Genomic DNA, 27,501 nt, shown 5'->3' with positions numbered 1-27,501 from the left:
GTGTCTACAAATGGAAACAGAACAAAACAGACAGGCTACTGTCGCATCTTCTACCTACTTTTCCAAAATGTGAAAGTGGATATAACTCACCAAAAACTAACAGGCCTGATGTCCTCAAATATAAATCCATTTTAGGTCAAAGGAAGACATGCTCTCTCCTCCATAGGCTTGTCATTACAGACTGTAGTTCACAAAGCGCTGGGTGACGCCCTGCCCCAGAGGAAGATGGGGTTTACACTTTCAGTTTCATTTAGTTATAATCTGTTGCCCCCAAATATGCCTCAGAGCAACAAAGTCTAATAGATAAAAGGGCTCCGTGGAGGTCTCAGCATTCAGAAACTTTTCTCCAGAGAACAGAGATATTTACTCCAAGACGTAGATAAACCAATTCAAGCCCACGTATAGTTTGCATCAGTTATTTGTTGGAATATCCCGCGTGGACACACTTTTGCACTGCCACTTTATTCGACTTCCACGTTTTCAACGCTGTTCCCCATTGTTTTACACCCAACCCTTTTAATGGACGCATCCTTCCCTCCCACATTTCCTCCTCCTGAATTTCTAACTTTTCCATTTTTGTTTATTACTGACCATAAGTTTGTGAGCATGATTTAGAAGTGTGATTCAAATTCTGACGCAGGTGATGGTTTTGGCACCAATCATTTCACATGCCCTGTGGTGGTTTCAGATCGTTGCTGCAGAACAAGTCTGACTAGTTCCTTTTCAAACTTGCCATCAACTAGTCAGACTAGTTCTGCAGCAACAATCTGCGGAACAAGTCTGACTAGTTGATGGCAAGTCTGGACAGGAAAGGTGTTAGATATAGTTTACCATGAGGATAACTAAATGCATACAGGAGCTTTCTTTCCAACTGTTTAGTTAATGATTACTAAAACACACAATTAGTACACACAACACACAAAATTGCAGCTTATCTTTTTATCATCTGGCTACTGAAAGAAAAACTCACAATGGTCACAGAAATAACTTGAATCTGACAAAAGTAATAATAAATAAAAAATCTATGAAATTTAACCAATAAAAGTCAGACATTACTTTTCAACCATGCTTCAACAGAATTTAAAAAAAATAAATAAAAGAGGCCTGGACAAAAATGATGGTACCCTTAACTTAATATTTTGTTGCACAACCTTTTGAGGCAATCACTGCAATCACACGATTCCTGTAACTGTCAATGAGACTTCTGCACCTCTCAGCAGGTATTTTGTCCCACTCAAACCTGCCTTTTCCAGATGGCATGTTTCAGCTCCTTCCAAAGATGCTCAGTAGGATTTAGGTCAGGGCTCATAGAAGGCCACTTCAGAATAGTCAAATTTTTTCCTCTTAGCCATTCTTGGGCGTTTTTAGCTGTGTGTTTTGGGTCATTGTCCTGTTGCAAGACCCATGACCTGGGACTGAGGCCAAGCTTTCTGACACTGGCAGCACATTTCTCTCTAGAATCCCTTGATAGTCTTGAGATTTCATTGTACCCTGCAGATTGAAGCCTGTCCCAGATGCAGCAAAGCAGCCCCAGAACATAACAGAGCCTCCTCTATGTTTCACAGTAGGGACAGTGTTCTTTTCTTGGTATGCTTCATTTTTCCATCTGTGAACATAGAGCTGATGTGGCAAAAAGTTCAATTTTTGTCTCATCTGTCAATAGGATATTCTCCCAGAAGCTTTGTGGCTTGTCAACATGTAGTTTGGCAAATTCCAATCTGTCTTTTTTATGATTTGTTTTCAACAATGGTGTCCTCCTTGGTCGTCTCCCATTAAGTCCACTTTGGCTCAAACAACGACGGATGGTGCGATCTGACACGGATGTTCCTTGAGCTAGAAGTTCACCTTTAACCTCTTTACAAGTTTTTCTGGGCTCTTTTGTTAACATTTGTGTTATCTGTCTCTTTGATTTGTCATCAGTTTTCCTCATGTGGCCATGTCCAGGGAGATTGGCTACAGTCCCATGGATCTTAAATTTCTGAATAATGTGGCACTGTAGTCACAGGAACATCAAGTTGCTTGGAGATGGTTTTATAGCCTTTACCAAAATTTTTTTTTCTTCTAGTGATGTGACGTTCCGTATCGAGGCTTCGGAACGTGTGCCGAGTAGAGGAGGGGCCGTTTTCGAGACTTGCTTCATTAAGGGGACGGGCTCAAAATGATGACGTCCGAAGCTACCCGGCTGTACCATGAGACTGATTCAGTCAGTGGTTTCGGATTTTACCGCGAGTAACACCTGTAGCGCAGGTAACAACCTGTGGTGTCGCTTGGATTACAGTGTCAGACACAAACACAAAACGTGAGAGCAGACGCAAATATTGAGGTCCAACGCTACATGATGAAGCAAGGCTGGAGGACCCCCTTCAATACTGGGAGAGTCAGAAAAATGTGTATCCAGAGCCCATGTATACGAGTGTGTATTTATATAAGTTAGCAGTGGCATTCTTGTGTACGCCTGCCTCATCTGTGCCCTGTGAGCGGGTGTTTTCCGCACACATATATACACACACACACACACACAGTATACTGCCATCACTACAGTATACATGTTTTGCATACTTCTTTATTTTGCTTTCTGCAAAATGCCACACACTTCAAATTCATGCAAACTGATATTTTTGCGTCTAGTAGATGTCCTAGTAAAGCAAATGAAGCTTCAAGAAGCTTTGCGTCCATCACTAATTTTCTTTTTAATCTCCTGAGACAACTCTTTCCTTTGCTTCCTGTGGTCTATGTTGAGTGTGGTGCACATCATGTCACCAAACAGCACAGTGATGACCTGCAGCCCTGTATATAGGCCCACTGAATAATTACAAGATTGTAGACACCTGTGATGCTAATTAGTGGACACACCTTGGATTAATATGTCCCTTTGGTCACATTATTTTCTCTACTCTGAGCCGGAAAACCACCAGTCTCTTACACATCAGCTCACAGTCTGCGGAACAACACATTCAGTTTCTCCTAGATATAGATCGTTTTAGATGAGTTACTGCTTCATCTGAGTTATGCTTCTCTTGTCCCCAGGCCACGTCAGATCTGAAGAAATCAAAGAAAATACTAGAGCACCATCTTGTGGACGTAAGGCAAACTTCATCAAGTGATTTTTCTGAATAATTAAATAAATGTACACTGCTTATACACTCAAGAATGAGGTACAGAGCTTTTCTGTGTGGGTATAATAGGTACAGGAACTCCTTTGTACCTGTATCTGTGACACTTTATAAATGATGACGTGGACAGGAAACATAATAATTTCTGGGCTTAGCGTCTTTTTGTATGTTTCACTATGACTGCAGTATTGTCTGGGGCATTGTACTTGTAGGTGATGTTTGAGCAGATCTCTCTGTTCCAAAGAAATTTCATGGGAGACAAATAAAACTGACTATTACTTTCCATCCCATAACCCACATAAAATTATGAAAGGATGGTCAATTACTGCCTTGAAATGTGAAAAACAGAACTTGAACTCATGTTTGCAGTAGTCCTGAGTTATTTGTCACTTACCTTATGCCAGGGGTGTCAAAGTCAAATGGACAGGGGGCCAAATGAAAAAATTAGCTACAAGCCGAGGGCCGGACTCATCGAATGTTCATTGAAACTATTTAAAATGACTGCACATAGTCTAGTGAACCTAATATTGAACCTACTGAAAACCTAACAAATATATATGATCGGATCAGATAAATAAGGCAATATTTTGTTATGGCTCTGTCAGTAATTTTTTATTTTCAACAGGCACAAAAGACAAACTTCCTTGATGCAATGAATGAAGGCACCATCAGTATATTTTTTCAGGAAAATGGCAAAAGTAGGCTAAATTTACTTCAAAAAAATAAATAATATCAGCAATTTTCTATCAGTCACTCAACTGAAATATTTTAAAAACACAATAGGACTGAAATACAACAAAATAAAGTGCAAAAATAAGATAAAAACAACACTTTCTTCAACGAAATGTCACATGTGCTGTGAAAACAAATATTTAACTTCAACTTTTAAACTTTAACTGAGTAAAAACTCTAAATATGTTATTGCATAGTAATGTTCACTTGTTTGAGGCTGAGGCTGATACTTCGTGGTGTCTCATCTTTTGTAAAAGTTCATCAATGTTCGGGGTCAGGCTCTGAGCTGAGGAAATTCTCAGGATTGCGTGAAGGTGTTCAGCAGTAAGTCGACTTCTGTGTGATGTTTTGTTAAGCTTCATCAAAGAAAACAGTTGTTCACATAGGTACGTGTTGCCAAACATAGAGAGCGTTTGAGCAGCTTGGATGCGCAACTGGGCCATTGTTTCGGGGATGAAACGGACAAACTCCGCAGCACCTACTGCCGCATATTTTGCCTTTAGTTCGTCACTGCATTGGAGCTCGACCAGCTCCATTTGGAGGTTTGGTGGTGAGCTTTCCACGTCAACTGCAAATGGATTACTGAGCAGTAAAAACCTGTTTTTTGTGCTTCAAAGTCAGCAAATCGGCGTCGGAAGTCAGAGGTTAGTACACCAATTTTATCAGCAAACTGTGCGCTCGGGAACACGCTGGTAGAGAGCTTCAGAGTCAGAGTCAGTTTGGTTTTAAACGCCTTCACTGTACTGTACATATCAGATGACTCGACCCCGACCCTGCAGCTGCAGGTTCATTGCATTCAGGTGACTCGTGATGTCACATAGAAAAGCCGTTTCACACAGAAACGTTTCGTCTCGGAGTTGTGTTGTGTCTTTCCCTTTGCTTTCCAAGAACAGACAAATCTCCTCACGCAGCTCAAAACATCTTTGCAGCACCTTTCCCTGGCTTAGCCATCGCACCTCCGTGTGATAGGGCAAATCACCATGCTCAGTTTCTAACTCGCTCAGAAATGCTTTGAACTGGCGGTGATTTAAACATTTAGCTCTGATAAAGTTAACTGCACGCGTGATGGTGCTCATTACATGTTCCATTTTCAAGGCTTTACCACACAATGACTCCTGGTGTATTATACAATGATAAGCTGTCAGCTCACCTGTGATGTTCTCCTCCCGCATCTTCTCCCGTATCCTCGCAACCAGTCCGCTCCTTGTCCACACATCGCAGGTGCTCCGTCTGTAGTCAACCCCACGAGTTTGTCCCAAGGCAGCTCCATCTCATTTACACATCTTGACACTTCTTCGTACAAATCATGTCCTGTAGTTGTGCCATGCATAGGACACAAGGCCAAAAACTCCTCTGTCACGCTCATGCTGGAGTCCACTCCGCGGATGAAAATTGACAACTGGGCAATGTCAGAGGTATCCGTGCTCTCATCCACAGCCAGGGAATATGCGATGAAATCTTTTCCCTTTTTCACAAGCTGCTCTTTTAGATTGATTGACAGCTGGTCAACACGCTCAGCAACGGTGTTTCTGCTCAGGCTCACGTTCAAAAAGAGTTGCCTTTTGTCTGGGCAAACTGAGTCACAAACTTTAAGCATGCAGTTTTTGATAAAATCCCCCTCTGTAAATGGCCGGGCTGTTTTAGCGATCTCTTCGGCCACAATAAAACTGGCCTTGACAGCAGCCTCGCTTTGTGAATTGGCTTTTCTGAATAGAGCCTGGCGAGAATTGAGACCTCGTTTTAAGTCTTCCACCTTCTGTAGCCTTTGTTCCATGTCCATATTCTTGTTTTTGTCCGTGTGTTTCGTGTCATGATGCCGTCTCAGATTATACTCTTTCATTACCGCCACACTTTCTCCACACAGAAGACACACAGGTCTCCCAGCTACCTCCGTGAACATGTACTCCCACTCCCACCTTATTTGAAACCCCCGGTTCTCAATGTCCACCTTCCGTTTTGCCATTTTAATAGTTATCTGAAAGTTTATTTTTGCTGTTAAGCTAATGACCGCAAATGAATAATACAATGAAGCCGCATCCCGCTCTGTGTGCCACAGTTGCATTGTGGGAAATGTAGTATTGGTGCGCGTAAAACACCTGCGGGCCGCTGGCTTGCTGAGGCCTGCGGGCCGGATATAATAATAAATCAATATTATTCTGAGGGCCATAAAAAACACTCTCGAGGGCCGGATTTGGCCCGCGGGCCTTGACTCTGACATGTATGCCTTATGCGTTCTGAGTTGCTTATACAATAGAGACAAATTTTTCGCCATCCATTCCATCCATAATCCCATCTAGCACATGTATGAAGACATAATGTAGATGTATATAAATAAAAAATTGTATTAAGAAGTGGGTGTTTATCAATTTATTTACTAGTTCATAACATAACAAAATATAACAAAATATTAGACCTACATGTTACATTTTGCATTGAAGGAGTGGTTGAGTGTGGAAGTATTTCAGACTTTTTGTTCTGTTTTTGACCAGTGCTGTCTGTAGACCATAGTTGTAGTCATAGATTAGATAGGACTAATCAATATATTATTAACTACTAACTATTTTTTAGCAGATTGTAGTTATCAACTGGGACAATGATTTACAACTACTAGTCATCTGAAAAAAGAACACTCCCTTTTTAAAATAACCCCAAGGACTTACCTGTAGTTATAAAGAGTTTTAGTTCCCCAGAAACAGAAAATGTGCTGTTAGCATGCTAGTTGTTGTTACTGTTCTTACTGTGACACAAAACTCGGCTGGCCTCTGATATCCAACTAGATATTCGCCTCTCCCTTCTATATTGAAATGTACCATGCTGTGTTAAATTCTAATGGTAGCGTATTCCGACATTTTGGCCACTAACTCTTTGAAATTTGTGTTAAAGGCTGATTTTTTTCTGTCTTAAAAATGTGAAAAAAGTTATTTCTCATTTATGTTCTGCAGTCCAAGCATCCTAATTACTAACAGCCACGCTTTATAATTAGATGCACACAGACAACAACAGACTTATTTTGACCTTAAGAGCTGCTTATACAATAGGCCTATAGCTGTACTGGACAAGACAAAAATACTCAAATACATTTCCCATGTATTTGAGTATTTTTGTCCCTGTGACTGATTTTTTGGGAAAAATATGTTACAGAAACTATTGCTATTGACTTGTATCGCATGTGTTTGTGATTGTTGCAAATAAAGATCAAATGTTGATTTTCAGCCCAGCCATGTGTCTCCCTAAAACCAAGCATGCAGACATTGTTTTGGGGATCTACCTCCTTGGCATATTCTGTGTCACAATCTTCAAAATAGTGTCTTAGTTTTGTATGTTGTGTCCAGACATGAGCTTGCTGCATTGACGACTATGGTTGACGTAGGCTTGTATAGACTGAGTTTTGGACAGACTCATGCTAACTGTCAGGGGAGAGAGATCACAAGAGGTTAGACCATACATGTCAGAGTCAAGGCCCGCGGGCCAAATCCGGCCCTCGAGAGTGTTTTTATGGCCCTCAGAATAATATTGATTTATTATTATATCCGGCCCGCAGGCCTCAGCAAGCCAGCGGCCCGCAGGTGTTTTACGCGCACCAATACTACATTTCCCACAATGCAACTGTGGCACACAGAGCGGGATGCGGCTTCATTGTATTATTCATTTGCGGTCATTAGCTTAACAGCAAAAATAAACTTTCAGATAACTATTAAAATGGCAAAACGGAAGGTGGACATTGAGAACCGGGGGTTTCAAATAAGGTGGGAGTGGGAGTACATGTTCACGGAGGTAGCTGGGAGACCTGTGTGGAGAAAGTGTGGCGGTAATGAAAGAGTATAATCTGAGACGGCATCATGACACGAAACACACGGACAAAAACAAGAATATGGACATGGAACAAAGGCTACAGAAGGTGGAAGACTTAAAACGAGGTCTCAATTCTCGCCAGGCTCTATTCAGAAAAGCCAATTCACAAAGCGAGGCTGCTGTCAAGGCCAGTTTTATTGTGGCCGAAGAGATCGCTAAAACAGCCCGGCCATTTACAGAGGGGGATTTTATCAAAAACTGCATGCTTAAAGTTTGTGACTCAGTTTGCCCAGACAAAAGGCAACTCTTTTTGAACGTGAGCCTGAGCAGAAACACCGTTGCTGAGCGTGTTGACCAGCTGTCAATCAATCTAAAAGAGCAGCTTGTGAAAAAGGGAAAAGATTTCATCGCATATTCCCTGGCTGTGGATGAGAGCACGGATACCTCTGACATTGCCCAGTTGTCAATTTTCATCCGCGGAGTGGACTCCAGCATGAGCGTGACAGAGGAGTTTTTGGCCTTGTGTCCTATGCATGGCACAACTACAGGACATGATTTGTACGAAGAAGTGTCAAGATGTGTAAATGAGATGGAGCTGCCTTGGGACAAACTCGTGGGGTTGACTACAGACGGAGCACCTGCGATGTGTGGACAAGGAGCGGACTGGTTGCGAGGATACGGGAGAAGATGCGGGAGGAGAACATCACAGGTGAGCTGACAGCTTATCATTGTATAATACACCAGGAGTCATTGTGTGGTAAAGCCTTGAAAATGGAACATGTAATGAGCACCATCACGCGTGCAGTTAACTTTATCAGAGCTAAATGTTTAAATCACCGCCAGTTCAAAGCATTTCTGAGCGAGTTAGAAACTGAGCATGGTGATTTGCCCTATCACACGGAGGTGCGATGGCTAAGCCAGGGAAAGGTGCTGCAAAGATGTTTTGAGCTGCGTGAGGAGATTTGTCTGTTCTTGGAAAGCAAAGGGAAAGACACAACACAACTCCGAGACGAAACGTTTCTGTGTGAAACGGCTTTTCTATGTGACATCACGAGTCACCTGAATGCAATGAACCTGCAGCTGCAGGGTCGGGGTCGAGTCATCTGATATGTACAGTACAGTGAAGGCGTTTAAAACCAAACTGACTCTGACTCTGAAGCTCTCTACCAGCGTGTTCCCGAGCGCACAGTTTGCTGATAAAATTGGTGTACTAACCTCTGACTTCCGACGCCGATTTGCTGACTTTGAAGCACAAAAAACAGGTTTTTACTGCTCAGTAATCCATTTGCAGTTGACGTGGAAAGCTCACCACCAAACCTCCAAATGGAGCTGGTCGAGCTCCAATGCAGTGACGAACTAAAGGCAAAATATGCGGCAGTAGGTGCTGCGGAGTTTGTCCGTTTCATCCCCGAAACAATGGCCCAGTTGCGCATCCAAGCTGCTCAAACGCTCTCTATGTTTGGCAACACGTACCTATGTGAACAACTGTTTTCTTTGATGAAGCTTAACAAAACATCACACAGAAGTCGACTTACTGCTGAACACCTTCACGCAATCCTGAGAATTTCCTCAGCTCAGAGCCTGACCCCGAACATTGATGAACTTTTACAAAAGATGAGACACCACGAAGTATCAGCCTCAGCCTCAAACAAGTGAACATTACTATGCAATAACATATTTAGAGTTTTTACTCAGTTAAAGTTTAAAAGTTGAAGTTAAATATTTGTTTTCACAGCACATGTGACATTTCGTTGAAGAAAGTGTTGTTTTTATCTTATTTTTGCACTTTATTTTGTTGTATTTCAGTCCTATTGTGTTTTTAAAATATTTCAGTTGAGTGACTGATAGAAAATTGCTGATATTATTTATTTTTTTGAAGTAAATTTAGCCTACTTTTGCCATTTTCCTGAAAAAATATACTGATGGTGCCTTCATTCATTGCATCAAGGAAGTTTGTCTTTTGTGCCTGTTGAAAATAAAAAATTACTGACAGAGCCATAACAAAATATTGCCTTATTTATCTGATCCGATCATATATATTTGTTAGGTTTTCAGTAGGTTCAATATTAGGTTCACTAGACTATGTGCAGTCATTTTAAATAGTTTCAATGAACATTCGATGAGTCCGGCCCTCGGCTTGTAGCTAATTTTTTCATTTGGCCCCCTGTCCATTTGACTTTGACACCCCTGATCTATATAGACCTCAGAAATGTGTGGGCTACTTCATACATTCAGAGTACTGGCGCACAAAGATCACTACGCACTTTTGGCACAAACATCAGTCTACTACGCCGTAATAAACTATCAGAATGGCTGCACAAAGTCTCAGACGTGCCAGAAGCTGTAATGTCAATTAAAGGCGTAAAGATAAATAATACAAATCGCGCTTCCACACAACAAGGTCGCAGCACCTGAACCCAAGTCTTTAAACATGACTCCTGAGCTCGGGAGGGAGTTTCACGGGGGATTCCTTACATTTTGCGATGGCATGATCACTTTGAGCTAATAGATCAGGTCAATGGAAAGACTGCAAACAAGAGCGAGCAGTGTAGCCTACATAAGAGCTGTGCGCATTTACTGAACAACAATTGTTATGTGGGTGACATTTAAAAAGTAACGAGCTCATGTATCTACTGGTTTACTCACCAACAAAGAGAAGGAGAACCAAGACACCAAAACACATGAACTTCATCCTCGCTTTTACAGTTTGATCCGTCCGGTAAAATGGAAGAGAATGAATGAGGCTGACAGCGGGTTGTGTTTAAATGAGCGGCAGCAGGAGCGGGGCTGGACGGTAGGAGAGGATGTCGTGGTTGTATTTAAAGGAGCGGCAGCAGGGGCGGGTCTGGACGGTAGGAGGGGATGTCGTGCCTAAATATGGCATCTCTCTACGCATACAAAACAGTATGTTAGGAGATATTCGACACAATCTAAACTTGTAGCCATTTTGTATTTTTTCCCCAATCCGTCTTCACGATATTATGAGCAGAGCAGCTGATGCAATAATACCTCTGTAGATTCCACAGCGCCAGTGTTTGTCATCAAGAGTCAAACACAGGAGGTAGACACAAGGGATCAGTCCTTTTAAAATGGAAGTTTATGACAAATATAGTATAGGTAATATAGGTATAGTAAGTATGCAAGCTGTTATAGTCTAATAAAGAACTGCATGTTTTGAGTCTTGGAGAAAAGTAAGCTACAATAATGGGCCACATCCCACTATTCTGTATCAGACTGCTAAAAAAAAATTGGATTTCTTCACCTAAAACAACCCCAAATTACTGGAAATGACTTTCTTTTTTTTTTTTCTTTTTTTTTTTTTTTAATCAAAATACTGCTGGGGAGGGACTCCAGACAGCCCCTTATGTTCCTTTTTATGCTGTGTCTTGTTGGTCTCAGCTCATACACTTGCGCACAAAGCTTTCATACTAAACCTCAGCAAACACCTAAAATGTAATCTCTATTTTTGCTTACTTTTAAAACCCGTGGACAAGTTCATTTTACAGAATGACATAAAGTACCCTTTGTTCTTGGTTGAGCACCTGATCTCAAAATGTCTGTGCACATCCCTGGTCAGACGCATGAAAGTATAATAAAGTCATATAGATCCATGGACAGAGCATGAGTAACACAAAGGAAGCACTATTTATTGTTTATTTTTATTATTATTATTATTATTATTATTATTATTATTATTATTATTATTATTATTATTATTATTATTATTATTATTATTATTATTATGTTGGGGCTTTAATATCTGTGGCATGGTGTTTGGCTTTTTGGATTCAGCACTAGTGGTTCTTTTTGTGGTTCAGACATTTGCTCAGGACACTGCCCACATATAACATTGTAAATAAGTGACTTCAAACTGGATTTTTTCAGGGCACATGTGGCCATTCTTTAAGGCACACTGGTTGTAATTCAATGTGGATAGACAAGGAGAAAAAAGTTTGGTGTAATGTTTATGCTGGGGATTCCCTCTATTCCCTTCAAACCTGCATACTAGCACTTGGTAGTACCAGTTATTCTTAACAGCAACCATTAAAGGTTACAGGGCATGTAGGTATGGACTTAGACAAACTGTATTAATTCACATAGGAAAAAAAAAAAAACTTGAGACACAGTTCACACATTACAAGATTAGGAGCAGAAAAAAAATGTTTTGCAATAAAAGTCAAAATAATTCGCAGAAAATAGTTATTAAGCTGCTATATCAAATAAGGCACAAATATTCATGTTATAGACTAAAATAAAGTAGTAGGCTTTATTGATTCTCCGCTGCCACAAGAATAACTTTCTCAGTGGCAAAGCATGAACAAAACGTCAGTATTGAGGTAATGACATACAACACACTGCAAGTCTCATTGTAGCAAATGCTTATCAGAATGACTTCTTGGTGTACTACTGTAAGCATAGATTTGGTTGTAAACCTATGTATGTATGTCCTCATGTCTGTTACCTGTCTTTTGTTTTTTGTGGCTTTTTGGATCGCTCAGATGCAGTAACCCAAACACATATATAGATACATGTGCGCACACACACACACACACTCACACTTAAACAAACGCCCATGCACCAGCTTTGCTGATAACACAGGTTAAGGATCAATTCAGATAAAATTTGTTGAGTGGAACGTACCAAGTTTGGAGTCCAGAGAAAAGAGAGTTTAACTTTGTTAGCACCTTAATAATCTGAATGCAGATATTGTCCTATTACAGGAAACTCATTTAGCTGAAACAACAGACATACTACCATCCTCGCAATTTCCCCACACATACTTTGCAAACTTCAGTTTCAAATAGAGAGGAGTAGCGATTATGATTAAAAATAAAAAAAAAAGAAAGAAAAAAAAGAATATTAGATGTATTCATAAAGACACCATTACAGATCAAGAAGGGAGGTTTATAATAATTAGAAAAACAACTGAAAGCAGGGATTACTGCATTACTAGGGTTTATGGGCCAAACGTGGATGATCCTTTGTTTTTTCATACAGTCTTTTTCTATCCTTCCTCATTTTCTACACATTCAGATGCAGAGCAGATAATAGGGGGAGACTTCAACTTGGTGTGTGCTCCTGAAGTGGATAGGTTAAGTAAAACAGGGACGCACAAATGGCACTTTCTATCTACTCTAAAACAATATATCACAGACCTTGGACTATGTGATGTGTGGCGCTCTCAGCATCCAAACCTCAAAGAATATACTTTCAACTCAAATAGTCATCACTCATATTCTCGCTTGGGTTACTTTTTAGTTAGCAGCACAATTATCAAAGACATCACAAGTACAATTCACACTATACATTTCACAAACCAGTAACTCTGTTTCTGAAGAAAAATAATTCCTTGTTCTCGCATAACTGGAGATTCAACATATCACTACTCAATGACCAAGTTTTCTCATGTTCAGCCCAAGAGGAAACTGATGGAGTGGTTTTGGGCTTTACAAAAATACATTGAATTGAACTGAATAAAGAAGAAACAGTGTGCCAGGAATTAAAAGTCGTAGATCTATGCTTCATCAGCAGTATAATTAAATGGCACAGTTGTTTCAACTACCTGATAATAAACACATCCCTCTCAGCCTGGTGGGAGTTCATTAAAATAACAGGTTCTTCACATATACCATGCCAGTTTACACCTATCTGAAATAACCAGAATAACATGGCAAAGCAAGGGCATAACCCATCTGGAGCATATAAATGACAGTGGGATATGTATTCCATTTAAAGATCTAATGGCACAGTATGAAATACACTTCAATACATTTCTAGAATATACACAACTTAAATCTATAATTAACTCAAAAATCTAAGGCAATTCATTACTTACTGTACCAACAATAAGTTACTTTCTCAAACTGAAAACACCTAGATGATTGTCTAAACTTTATGTGTACTTATGTTACTCTGCAAATCAGATGATTTAGTCTCTCTCCACATTTCCAAATGGGTGAAAGATTTAACTATCAGCTCTGGCAAACAAACAAACAAACTGGGTTCAAATATGCACAAATAATTTCAGAACAATAAGCAGTCCATATTTACAACTTGTACAATATAAAATCATGCACAGAGTCCATTACACCGGGCAAAGGCTGTTCAAGATGGGGCTGAATACATGCGAAACATGTCCACACTGTTCAAATGGTATCATAGATGATTAAATACATGCTGTGTAGCAATGTACACTGAGTGATTACAGAGGTTTTGACATGGGATATGAATTATTAAAGAATTATCCCTGTATCACCCTCACTGTGTCTGTTAGGAGATTTTAGTGTACTCAGGACTGAAGTAACTATAGCACCTGCACTCGTGACTGCTTTATGCATCCCAAAAAAAACCTAACTGGAAATTTAGAGAGAAGGCTACCAACTACAAGAACTTTTCATTAAGCTAGTATAAACACTGGTATGTTAGGGACAGTAAAATGGGTGTAGACTCATTTGGGCTTGTGATAATGCAGCAGATCTTGCTATAGTCTTAAATCATGTGACTTATTATAAATGCCCCTGTGTGTATCAGTGCATATTTCTTTGCATTTTTAACCGCTAGCATAAGGCGCGAGCTAATACTAACATGTCCTTTTCTGAAACACTTTTCTTGCTTGCGGCTTCATCTACGCCAGTGGTTCTCAAATAGTGCTCTGAGTCACACCCCCCCCCCCCCCCCCCTTTCTTGTTCACTGATCTGTGTCATGACAGATCTGTTCACTCTCCCCTGCTCTTTCCTGCTCTCGCGCTGCAACTTTAAGCAGGAAGTGCCACTGAGATTGTATTTTTTTATATTTTTTTTTTACAAGAGACACTTGTCCAGCGTAACAGAGAGCACAACCACCACAGTACAGATTGTCAGAAAACTTTATAATAAACAACTTCATCTCTAAAGAAAAATATAAACATTTCCCAGTCACCACACATTTTACAATTTTCTTATTACTTATACTTACTTACTTATCAAGAGACACTAAAGATTCAAATTCAAGGGATATTTGTAAATTATTCATAGACCATCTTGGAGGTGAGTAAAAAAAAAGCTGATTTTCCAAGCTCAGGTATCGAGTTACACTGAAAACCAGAGTGAAGCTAGAGTGAAGCCCATAACCTGAGCTGACTCAGACATTCCCAGTTCTGCTTTTGCCTGAACCTTTTGGTTAGAGCAGAGACCCAGTCCTGCGATCCAGAGTCACGCTGTCTCTGTATCTGTGAGGAGGTTAGCACCTCGCATACTTTCCTTCATTAAACAGGACCAGAGTCTCATTGTTTACACCCCACACGACATGGTGGGACTCACAGGGGAGACTGGACTGGGCAGTGTGATGCTGTTTCCAGGTTTAATTTCCTGAAGCTCATCACAACAGAGCGAGAAGCAAATTATTATTATTATTATTATTATTTTATTTATACCAAAATGGCTACATGATGCTAACAAAATACATAAAATAGAAAGTACAGAGCAGCAGGCGTGTACCTTACAGTGTTACCCCTCATGGTAAGGGTGCATACTTTTCATGTTTTTAGTGCAATGAAAACACCTGTAACTAAGTAAATGCCTTTATTTTACTTTTTTGGGGGGGCTTTAATCATACTCACCACTGAGGTAAGGTGTGAATATTTATCCCTGACACTTAGTTTGCACTAGAGTGTAGTTTTATCAAGTCACAGTATTTGGCTCCATTCCAAAAAAAGTAATTCCTTATAAGGCAGAACTTCACACAGGACACGCCCACATATCCCTGGATAACCAATAATATAGATAATCCCCTCTTTAGTTAATTAACTGACTTCAACCATGAAGTCAAATGTGTCTTATATTTGTGTAAGAATCTGTTTGAGAGTTTAGTGTTATAAACTCTAGTGATCTCTATAGGGCACTATTTGAGCTGTTATACAGTTAGTAGTACTATTCTGTTGAATGCTCAGCCAATAAGGCTATGTAAGGCCTGAGGACTCTTCTAAATATGTAACTTACACCTCATCAACAGCAGCACAGACAAAGCAATGACCTTAAAATATTTTTAGTTTTCATAAAATGGCCTTTACCTGATTATATTCCCATGTATATTAGCTAAATTTGTCTTGCCTAAGAGCACATATGTTGTACAAATAGCTTTTGAGGTCTAAATAAAATGTACTGTCTGCATCTAATTAGAAAACATGTTATTGTCCAATAACCAGGAAGTGTGGATTAGCATGCTAGTTGTTGCTAGCTCCTGTCACAGAAAAACTCTGATCTCTAAGGGTAGTGAAAAGTGTTTATAAACTCATTGCGGTGAATAATTCAGATGCACAGGGATGTATAAGTGTAATTATATTGACTGTGCTTTAATGGAAGGAGCAGGCCTGTCCTTTTGACATACAGCTACACCAGAGACAAACCAGCAAGTAAATATTCTCCTGCAATACACAATTCAAATTATTTTATCCTTTGAAAGGGGAAAGGTCCTCCCAAAACATTTCCCTGAAACCTATTAATAAATGATGTAAAGCAGCATGAGAACATACATTTATTGTGTGCTTTGCAAATACATCACATTTGACAGAGACAGAATTCAGTGTTCAGCACCAAAAAAATATTTACAAAAACGTGCACTTAAAATTTTAGTTAAGCAATACATAGGCTAGTGAGTTGTGGTCGAAGGTTCCTGTCTATCTCCATGAAGACATGCAGCTGATGCTGATACTGATAGAATGCAGATTTTTTAAGCTTTTTGAGCCATAAAACTAAAGATAAATATGGTGTTTAATGCTATTCTGTGGCAATGTGTAAGTCATGAACCCCAATCCAGAAAAGTTACATAGTGCACCTTTAAGCTTATAAAAGTCTATTTACAGAAAGAGCTTTACAAATAGTTGTCAGGGTGCTCAGATACAAAACCAAATACAGTCATTTAGATTTGGAGCAATAACTTAGAGAAGGTGCAGGTCCATAAGGGCCAGAACATCCAGACTGGCCAACAGTCTGTATCCACAGGCTGTGAGGCTCCTGAACTCTGCCCCTCTCCCCTCTCGGCCCCTCTCTGCCTCCCTCTCACGGACAAAAATCACATCCAACTTTTAATAACACTGAACTGGTTGCATTGTTGCATTTTGTCATCATTCTCCGGTCCCTGTCTGTATGTCCCTGTTTTGTGCACCTTACTTGACACCATCATGCTGCTACAAGAACTGTCTCATGTTGTACTGAAGCCACACTGGGTTAACGTTTACACTTGGGTTTAAGGGGTATTTATTATTTATGGGTTTGCACTTTATGGGATGCTCCAAATGTAATTTTGTTGTTCTTCTGTGACAATGACTACAAATAAATTGAATTGAATTGATGGGCTTTATGTTCACCCAGCCATGAACAGCGCATTGTGCGCTCTGCTGAGAAGGTGATTGGCTGCAGCCTTCCATCTCTACAGGACCTGTACGTCTCCAGGACTCGGGGGCGAGCAGGCCGTATAGCAGCTGACACTTCTCACCCTGGACATGGACTATTTGAGCCACTTCCCTCTGGCAGGAGGCTACGGTCCATTGGGACCAGAACCTCTCGCCATAAGAACAGTTTCTTCCCCTCTGCTGTTTGTCTCATGAACACTCTATAATATCTGCACTAAACTGGACACTTAATAACACCGGTCACTTTAATAACCCACTTTGCACTGTTGTTCTGATGCTGCTATTGTACATATTTTTTCCCTTTAAGTATTTCATTTGATTTTTTTAAGCATATCTTTTTAACTTGTGCATGCCCTTATTGTATTTGTATTTATTCAGTGTGTTTATGTTGCACTTTTTCACCGTATCAAGTTCCTAGTTTGTGAACTGTGTTCACAGACTATGGCAATAAAAGTCTTCTGATTCTGATTCTGATTCTGAACAATGCTAGCAAAGGTTTCAAAGGTGGTCATTTGTACATGTTTTTAGGCTAATAACTATCCTGTCCAGGTAGTAGCTTGTTCTTCTCCCGTTTTCTTCTCAACATGAGCTGAAAGGAAGGACAATTTCATTGGTGTTGTTATCATGGAAAAGATATATATATATATATATATATATATATATATATATATATATATATATATATATATATATATATATATTTATATATATATATATATATATATATATATATATATATATATATATATATATATATATATATATATATATATATATATATATATATATATATATATATATATATATCACATCTATCTAATTATTATTATTTATCTAATTATTTATCTAATTATTACTTTGGTGGTAAGTGCAGCAAATCACAGTTTTAGAACAAATCTATTTTTATTAGTCTAATCTAAACTATTGTGCAATCTATACATGTTTTGGCCCTTGTTAATATTATGGTTTCTGGGTAACAGTTCTGTTACTCATGTCCTACAAGGAAGTAAAATTATAAACTTCAACAAACTAAATTTTTGGCAAGGTTGTAAGTGTAAAAAACACGAAACATAAATATGATGATGTTAACTATACTTTAGTGAAAAGTAGTTGTAGTCCTCACCTTAAATGTTAGTCCAATACAAACACAGAGAAATATGATGACACATACTCCTGTGGTCCAGTGATGTCTCGCTGCAGAGGCAGGCACAGGGGTTGGATCTGGGTTTATCACTGGAGCTGGCTCTGTTAATCAAATATGTGAATTACCAGGATGTTCAGATAATTAAACAACTAAATAAATGTCTGTACATTACACGTGTACATTTACAAACAAAATCAGTCTGATTTTTGGTGTGTGTTTACATGTGCAAAAGAATTGATCTGATCATCAAAAACACCTGGAGACATGTCTCAGTTAAACTAAACCACTTTTTCAATCTAAAACACCAGATGTTTTGTGTATGTCCTTTTAAGACGTGCAGAGGTGTGATAAGAAAGAAATGAGATTACATGAGAGGTAACTGTTTACACATAATCTGATAACTCCAGAAATCAGATGATGATCAGATTTTTGGTGTACATGTAAACACAGGCACTTTGAATCAGTGTTTTAGTTCATAACATACTGGCAACATACAGATTTCACCAACACCACTGCTGAGCACATAGAGACTGTCAAAAATGCCAAAACATGAACAAACATGTGTCACTTTTCTCACTTACTAAAAACAGACACGTTGTAGAGGACATTATAAACTGAACTGTCTCCGTTAATGATTTGTCCCTTATAGATGCCAGTGTCTGCTGGGCTGAGGTTGTAAAGGTGCAGAGACCCAGTTGTGTGATTGACACACAAACGGTTGATGTAAGCAAGAGGAGGTTCCTGCAGCACTTTCTCATGGTCCAGATTAATGAGAGTCCGGGTGTTGTTTAAAGTCCATGAGACGCTATAGTCCCCCCACAGAGAAGAGATGGAACTGGGCAGTGTAACGTTGTCTGCGTGTTTCACCTCCACAAACTTTGCTGCCTCTGCTCTGCACAGAGAAACTGAAAGAAAAGAGGAGACAGCATCTAGATCAATACAAAAAACATGAAGAAATCAGTGATGTTTTTTAGGCAAGGCAAGTTTATTTGTATAGCACAATTTGTACACAAGGTAATTCAAAGTGCTTTACAGAATAAGAAAGACAGTGTGGTCTTTAAGTAGACCTATAGCCAAAATCTGCACTTAATAATGAAGCACTGTGTTATTTGTTCCATTTGCTGATTCATTATTATTATTATTATTATTATATAATTCATTCATATCATTATTTTCTATGGATATGTTCAAATAAAAGTACACATTACATTGTCATTACAACATATAGATATATTATATTCGACAAGTCTCAATATGTTGAGTTTAGTCACTCTACAAAACAGACTTCTTTAAAATATTAGTCTCATAATGTAAGTGTGTAACATCAAGGGTTGTTTTGCATCATGGTTTCTGCAAAAACAGCAATGGCTTGTTTGGTTATTATTTGGCTGTAAAACTGTTTGCAGATCAGTATATGGTCAGTACAACATTCTATAGGCCAGTAATGTTCAATACAGATGGAGGGCAACTAAAATACTGTTAAAATGTTTTTGTTTGCAGATTTTTGTTGTAATGTATCAAGTTCTAGGGTATTGTCACAAGGCAAAATGATCTGTGAATTTAACTTTAAAAAAATGTCAACAGAAATTGATAGAGAAAAATGGCTGTGTATGACATGATCATATTCAGAATCTGAAAACTACCCATTTGTATTATACTGGCTCAATAAAAAATTCAGTGTACAGAGCTATGTCTCCTTTTGCTACAGGTGCATTGTTCAGCATATTAAGACATCAGTGTGTGAGCTTTATGTGTAGTGGAATCATCAAAGGTATAAAACAGTTTAAAATGTACTTACAGAGAGCTGGTAGTGCTAACATAAGCTTTGTTGAAATCATGTTCACCCCAGGGCTGACTAAATGCACTGCTCTCCTGTGCCTCTCTCCACACGATGTAAATCAAATCAGGCGACTTTAAACCCACCCCCAACCCCACCCCCTCCCTTCCTTCACTTCTCTGTCTCTCCTTCTCCACATGCCAAGGCTGTATCATCTATCTCACATAATTACCTCTATCAACCACAGGTTAAAATAAACTTTATTTGTTTAGCTGATGTGGTAGAAATGCTTGTTTTGTGTGCTGTTTTTCCATTGTCCAAGATACACTGCAGGAAGTGTTAAAAGTCACACTAGTCTTTGTCAAATCCTTTAGTATCACAGAAAGGTTATAGGTACCTTTGTGTTTTACATGTCTGCTGTTTTATTTCACATAGGTGTTGTTTGATCATCCTTACCTGTACTCAAATACTAATATAAAGCTGTTACCTCTCTGAGCTAAGAAGGCCAAATGTCCCGCCAGACTGACCTGAGTGTAGATTTGTACTTGGGGAAGGACTCAGACTTCGGACAGTATTTGAGTGTTCTTACCCCACTGCCCTGAGCTCACTGCAGCAGAAACTGTCTGTCAGTAGTGGGACTATTTGTTTAACAGTGCAAACGTAATAATCCAATATTGTCTTCTTGTATGTTTGGGTATTATTTTACAGATAAATTCCACAACATTAATTAATCAGTTGATAAAATCTTAGTTGACCTAAACAAGCCTCACAACTTTCTATGGTTACAAAAATAGAAAGTTAAATTCAGAGTTCAAAACAGTTCAATTTTCCATACCTTTTTACTCCTCATATACTTCATATATACTCATACTTGCTGTCCTGGGACCAACTATGGTACTGGCACAATCCTGTATTTCATCCCAGTCTCTGTTCATTGCTGTTCTCAAATTGCGCTTCAATCATCTTTTGCTCCAACTACCTGTTTTTAAAATATTGTCTTCAAATAATTTTTTCATTTATTTATTTATTATTGATTGATGAACACAAGAAGTAATTATACATGTATCTACTACACTTATGATGAGGGTTCACTAACACAAGGCAAGTTTTTAATAAGGTGATATCATTTGATGTCGACTCACGCCCCTCGTACCAGTCAGACCTGATCAGCCACCACCTCATAATAGTTGATTTTCACTGCCCCTCACACTCAGAGGAAACCGGTCTTTACTGTTTGCACTTCACAGTCATACAGGTTGTTCAGACGTGTGGCTTTAACTGAGGAGGATGTTTTGTTTACATTTTATTGCTGTAATTAATCCAGTGGTTACATAAAACTATTTAAATACTTATTGCAGTGGAAACTAAAGTGTAGTGACCATTTTCAACAAAAACTAAAAAATAAAAGCAGTGAGAAAACTTAAAACTAAACATAACTCAAATAATCACTTTGAGCACCATGTCTGCAGGTGCACTCACATATTTACCCTAGGTGCCCCACAGACTAAACCAGAACAGAAAAGGTACCAAGGTAAACAATGGTAAATTCAACTAAACAAATTAGCAAAACATAAGAAATATTAACATATCAAAAATATATGTATTAAAGGGTGTGTGGTGTCAGAGACGATGCCCTCTGTTTTTCTCCATTACATTTGTCCCCCATTTTATCACCCCAACCAATGACTCAGCCCTGTCCTGTTACAGCCCTATCCTCAGCCCTATCCTGTTACAGTTCAACAAAACAGGATAAAAATAACAGCAACAACAACAGATTGATAAAACCAGATAGACTCCTTAAAAATGAGCATAAAATAATATGGACACCTATAGGTACTTGTGTGTGTACATCTTCACAGTCTAATTGTTATGGATTACTGTTTTCCCTCTCTCCCTTCTGTTTTCCAGCAGAGCGTGTGTGGCAGAGGTGTGGCTCAAAACAGTTCTGTTAGTTGTGCATATGAGGGAACTTTAGCGGCGACAGAGTCGCGGTATTCCATTAAACCCCAAGGTATGCAGATGCAGGTGTCTGGAAGCTCAGATATCCGAGCTGCATGCTGACATAGAGCGGCAGACCCAAGAGTACAACATGCTGCTCGACATCAAGACCAGGCTGGACATGTTTGTTTTGTGTGCTGTTTTTCCATTGTCCAAGATACACTGCAGGAAGTGTTAAAAGTCACACTAGCCTTTGTCAAATCCTTTAGTCTCACAGAAAGGTTATAGGTACCTTTGTGTTTTACATGTCTGCTGTTTTATTTCACATAGGTGTTGTTTGATCATCCTTACCTGTACTCAAATACTAATGTAAAGCTGTTACCTCTCTGAGCTAAGAAGGCCAAATGTCCCTCCAGACTGACCTGAGTGTAGATTTGTACTTGGGGAAGGGCTCAGACTTCGGACAGTATTTGAGTGTTCTTACCCCACTGCCCTGAGCTCACTGCAGCAGAAACTGTCTGTCAGTAGTGGGACTATTGTGCAAACCAGTGCAAACGTAGTAATCCAATATTGTCTTCTTGTATGTTTGGGTATTATTTTACAGATAAATTCCACAACATTAATTAATCATTTGATAAAATCTTAGTTGACCTAAACAAGCCTCACAACTTTCTATGGTTACAAAAATAGAAAGTTAAATTCAAGGTTCAAAACAGTTCAATTTTAACAAAACAAACAAATTAGCAAAACATAAGAAATATTAACATATCAAAAATATATGTATTTTTTAAAGGGTGTGTGGTGTCAGAGACGATGCCCTCTCTTTTTCTCCATTACATTTGTCCCCCATTTCATCACCCCAACCAATGACTCAGCCCTGTCCTGTTACAGTTCAACAAACAAAACAGGATAAAAAAGAACAGCAGCAACAACAGATTGATAAAACCAGATAGACTTCAGGCTCCTTAAAAATGAGCATAAAATAATATCTAAGTGGACACCTATAGGTACTTGTGTGTGTACATCTTCATAGTCTTGTTATGGATTACTGTTTTCACTCTTCCCCTTCTGTTTTTCAGCAGAGCGTGTGTGGCAGAGGTGTGGCTCAAAACAGTTCTGTTTAGTTGTGCATATGAGGGAAAGTTTTCATTCTGAACTCTTCTGTTTTAATGTTAATTTTATGATTATTTGTGGTTATTTCTGTTTTGATTTCTTATATTGTGATTATAATGTCTTTCTTGTTATCTAAAGCACTTTGAATTACTTTGTGTAAAAATGCTATATAAATAAACTTGTCTTGCCTAATGACAATTTCAATAAGTGACACTATCCTATATGTAGGTTAGTATTTTGTATTACACATTTCACCTCCACCAAAACAACAATATCAAAACTGAAAATACTGTTCTCTCGGAAGATGTGCCTCAAAAAGGTCTGCTTATAACTGAATAAAAGTAATTGTTCTTCTTAAAAATCCTGCCCTTGTAATACTAACACAACACACAGTTACTCCCACTAAAAAGCACCAGCTATGTATTATGAAGACGACGTGACATCTGGTTTACAACAGTCCTGGGGCTTATTTTTCTAATTATAGAAACAGTTGGTCAATATTCAACATGTACAGCTATGAGTCAGCAAAAGAATCACAAGAAATGCATAAGATGAGTAACATTTTGCTTTTTGAAATATAAATTACAGTCAAATATAAATGGGAATGTAATTACCAAACAAACTATTTTGTCCAAGTCCAGTCAGTATCATACAACATGTCCATTACAGCCCATTTAAGAGAATTTATATCATTTACTCACCAAACTCATTCAAAAATGACTTTGGTGATATACTTTCATTCATAAACAGCGAAAGGTAATTCCCTTATTTAAAAATGGAAACTAACATTCATTTAATAATTATAGACCAGTTTCTGTGTTGTGATAGTTTTCTAATACAGTGTTATAGAAAAATGGTTTACACATAAATTAGATTTGTTTGTAGAAAAATACAACCTGATTTCAGTATAGCTTCAGATCACACAGATCGACAACTTCTGCATTAATTCACATGACTGAAGACATATTAGGTGTAATAGACAAATATATATATATATATATATATATATATATATATATATATATATATATATATATATATATATATATATATATATATAAATTTTACTGTTGGCATTTTCCTTGATTTACAAAAAAGCTTTTGATACTGTTGTTGTTAAAATTGAAAAGTTATGGTATAAGGCGTCATAAATGGTTAGATTTATCTCACAAATAGACAGTAATATGTTCAATTTCATTCCTACAGTTCAGTTTGTAAACCTGTGGTGTGTGGAATTCACAAGGCTCTGTAATCAGATCAAAATCATTTAATTTGTTTATTAATGACATTTGTAAAGTAGCCAAAAATGTTAATTATTTGTTATTTGCGGATGGTACTATTTTCAGTTGAGGGCCAAATTTAAGAGAGTTAATGGAGAGGGTGCAGGTAGAACTGGCTAAAGTAAAGAGCTCCTTTGATACATGATTTTTGGGACAAAAACACAGGAGGATAAAATGCACTCATCGTTGCGGAAGCAATAGGCCCTACGCCCTGTAGGGGCTCAGGCCTAAGAATATTTTTAGTAAAAACAATATATCCAATAACATTACAATGACATATTATACATTTAGTGAAAGCTCTCGACATTCTCCACGTCACCGTGGAGTCAACGGCGAATGATGAGAACTAACGTGATAACATGCTAACGTGATAACATGCTAACGTGATAACATGCTAACGTGATAACATGCTAACGTGATAACATGCTAAAGTGATAACAAGCTAACGTGATAACATGCTAACGTGATAACATGCTAACGTGATAACATGCTAACGTGCTCATGATTTGTCATCACGTTGGGGTCCCCCATTGACTTCCATTGACTTCCATTCATTTTAGCAGTAATAAATATGGCCCATGCCGGGGCTTGGACAGGGCTCGATGACACGAGTGTGTTTGGGACACGAGTGTGTTTGGGACACGAGTGTGTTTGGGACACGAGTGTGTTTGGGACATGCCCGTCGCGCTGCCTGCGTCATTGAGTCAATGGGACGATGACAGGTTAGAAAAAAACAAGTGCTTTGCGCTTTACACGCAACTTCGTGAAAACAGACTGCAACGATGAAGCAACAGACCCTACGCCCTGTAGAGGCTCAGGTCTAATTATCAATCATAAAGGCAATAGAAAAAACATAAATAAACTCTTTATTAAGTAAAAAATCCTTACATTTAAAGAGCTTGTTCATTTTAAAATATGCATAACTATGTGGAAGGGACCTAAAAACTGGTACCAGAAAAGATCTGTAATCGCTCAGTGTAGCTGCTGTTTTATCTCCAATCCGTCTCAAGAAAACTGATCTGTTGGACTTATAACTTACTCCATCATATAGATTCCACTTCCCTGACAGTTGAACAATTCATGGGAACAAGAATAGAAGTTACAGATTTCAGATGACGTTTATATTCATCGTGAATCTTCATATGACACTGTCTAATACAGTTAAATACAGTTAAAGTTTTTCATCGGGCCTGTCTGACCAAAGCCAAGTTGCCATGGATATATGTCACTTCTGATGATGGATGTCTGAGATGTGGACAGTCACGTGCTACTATGGGTCATATGTTTTGGTCATGTTTAAGAGTTACATTTTTGAGTCTTTCTCACGTGTTTGTAGAAGAACAATTGATCCAAACCCAATTATGGCTGTGTTTGGTGCCAGCTTGGCCTAGACTCTTATTAAACAAATACTGTAGCTTTTTCATCTCTCTTAGCCTAAAGGTTAAAGGGTACGTAAGATATAGTTTACCCTTTATTGTGTGTGTTGAGGGTTTAGTGTTTATATGAGTGGGGAGTGAAGGTGCGCGGGTTGACTCCTGACCCGCCGTTTGGGCCGAGCTGGAAAAAAATGTATTTCCTGCGGAGCGGGTCACTTCATTTTTTCACGGAAGAAAAAGCACGTAACCAGCGCACTTGCGCTCCACCCACGCGCGCCACATGAGCCACTTATAACCATTGGCACAGGAAACAGACAAAAAGAGGCGATTTGGACATGGAAGATGAGTTATTATTTTGTTTTGAAAGAAAACTGCAGCTGGTTCATCATACTGACGGATCCACTCCGATTATGTCTGTTTTTAATCACGTTTATGCTAAAATACAGCTGCATTTATTGACGTATTTTTACAGTGTGTGTAATGATTGAGGGTGTGGGTCGGGGCGAGTTGTATTAATAGATTCTGCTGTGGGCCAGGGTGGACCATAATGATCAGAAATGCGGGGCCTGCGAGATGAGGAAAAAGCCAGACCCGCGCATCTCTGTGGGAGTAGATACTACACCATTAACATTGTTGTGGTGTGTGCAATGCAGCCCATTATTATTTGATTCATTAATTTATATAATTACTAAGTTTGTTTGTTTACTTCGTTTTTTATTTATTACATTTATTTTTGCACATCCTTGTCCTTCATTTGTAGGTGACACTGGTGACATGGCTGTGACATATTTTTGGATGTGCGGGCGCCTGAAATTTTCTGATTCGGGATTTTTGTTTGTATATGTCTGTATAAAACTGAAAATCTTTAAAGTGTTAAAGAAAGAAGAAAACATCTACAATCTCTTTACATTAAATATTGAGGAGAGCAGAAGAAGTAAGGCACATTTCTGTGTGCCGTTTTCCTGCACCTCACTGAGGCACAGAGGGTTTTCTGTGGCTGGTGTTGGGCTGTGGAGTGGTCTACACAAGGACAACAGATCCTGTAGCTCGATTGTTGAAATTGTAGTTGAAAAAAATTATGCTGAACAAAGTATTTGAGAGATATTGAGGAAATGAGGAACATTAATGAAAATATTATGTGATAAGTGATGCGTAGAAAGAGTGTATTAAGGGGAAGTGCTTTTTATCTCAATGATTGCTTATTTTCAGTTTGTTAAAGGAGTAATAATAAAACTTCTTGGTCTTCTTCTTGCTCCTCTTCACTACATGTGTTTGACTTCACTGTATTGTTGTCATAATGCATTACTGATATTGCATGGCTGAATGAAATAAATGAAAACCTTTCCAGAGAGTGTTCCACAAGTACAGAGCAAATTCTTGTTTATTCCACACTAAGCCAGTCCACAGTCACAGTGCTCCATAGAGGCGGGAGGAATAAACCAAAAAGGCTCCTACACCAGGGACGTGCATAGACAGGGCCCAGGTGGTGCTCAAGCTTTGTGTCCCCTTTTTGGGTTTAATATTTGCCCCATGAAGACAGCAGATATGTAAAAGATGTTTTAAATACTAAAGGAATGCCGCTGTGCCTTTGTCCCCTCTTGTGATGCGCGGGTCGATCTGTAATAACTCACAGAGGAGAAGTAAAACGAGTGCGGGTGGGTCGGGTCATAACGCTCCTCCGCTTTAATTTAACTTTTTGTATTCACATGTCACACCTGCACAAAGAGGGCAGCTTTATTCCTTATACAACTGACGTCAAATGAAAACTGTGACAGAAAAAAGCGCACGGTGTTCAGTTTTCTGCAGCTAAAACCTGGAACAGTTTTACTGAAGATGTGAGACAGGCC

At 38.8% G+C, this 27,501-nt stretch overlaps 1 protein-coding gene across 2 annotated transcripts in view; it reads right to left on the bottom strand.

Annotated features, from left to right (window-relative positions):
- The window catches only part of LOC117369466 (uncharacterized), a 45,170-nt gene that overhangs the window by 2,952 nt on the left and 14,717 nt on the right, over window positions 1-27,501 (bottom strand). Inside the window, exon 1 of one of the 2 annotated variants that reach the window (XM_033964703.2) lies at window positions 91-463. The exons of the other annotated variant lie outside the window; for it this stretch is intronic. Within the exon in view, the coding sequence (XP_033820594.2) occupies window positions 91-130 (40 nt within the window). The 5' untranslated portion in view covers window positions 131-463. Of the gene's footprint in view, window positions 1-90; window positions 464-27,501 lie in introns of those variants that run through there. 2 annotated transcript variants of the gene reach the window in all.

The sequence above is a fragment of the Periophthalmus magnuspinnatus genome, chromosome 1 (genome assembly GCF_009829125.3).
Source record: "Periophthalmus magnuspinnatus isolate fPerMag1 chromosome 1, fPerMag1.2.pri, whole genome shotgun sequence".
NCBI lineage: Eukaryota > Metazoa > Chordata > Actinopteri > Gobiiformes > Gobiidae > Periophthalmus > Periophthalmus magnuspinnatus.
This window is presented reverse-complemented; position numbering and strand designations above follow the sequence as displayed.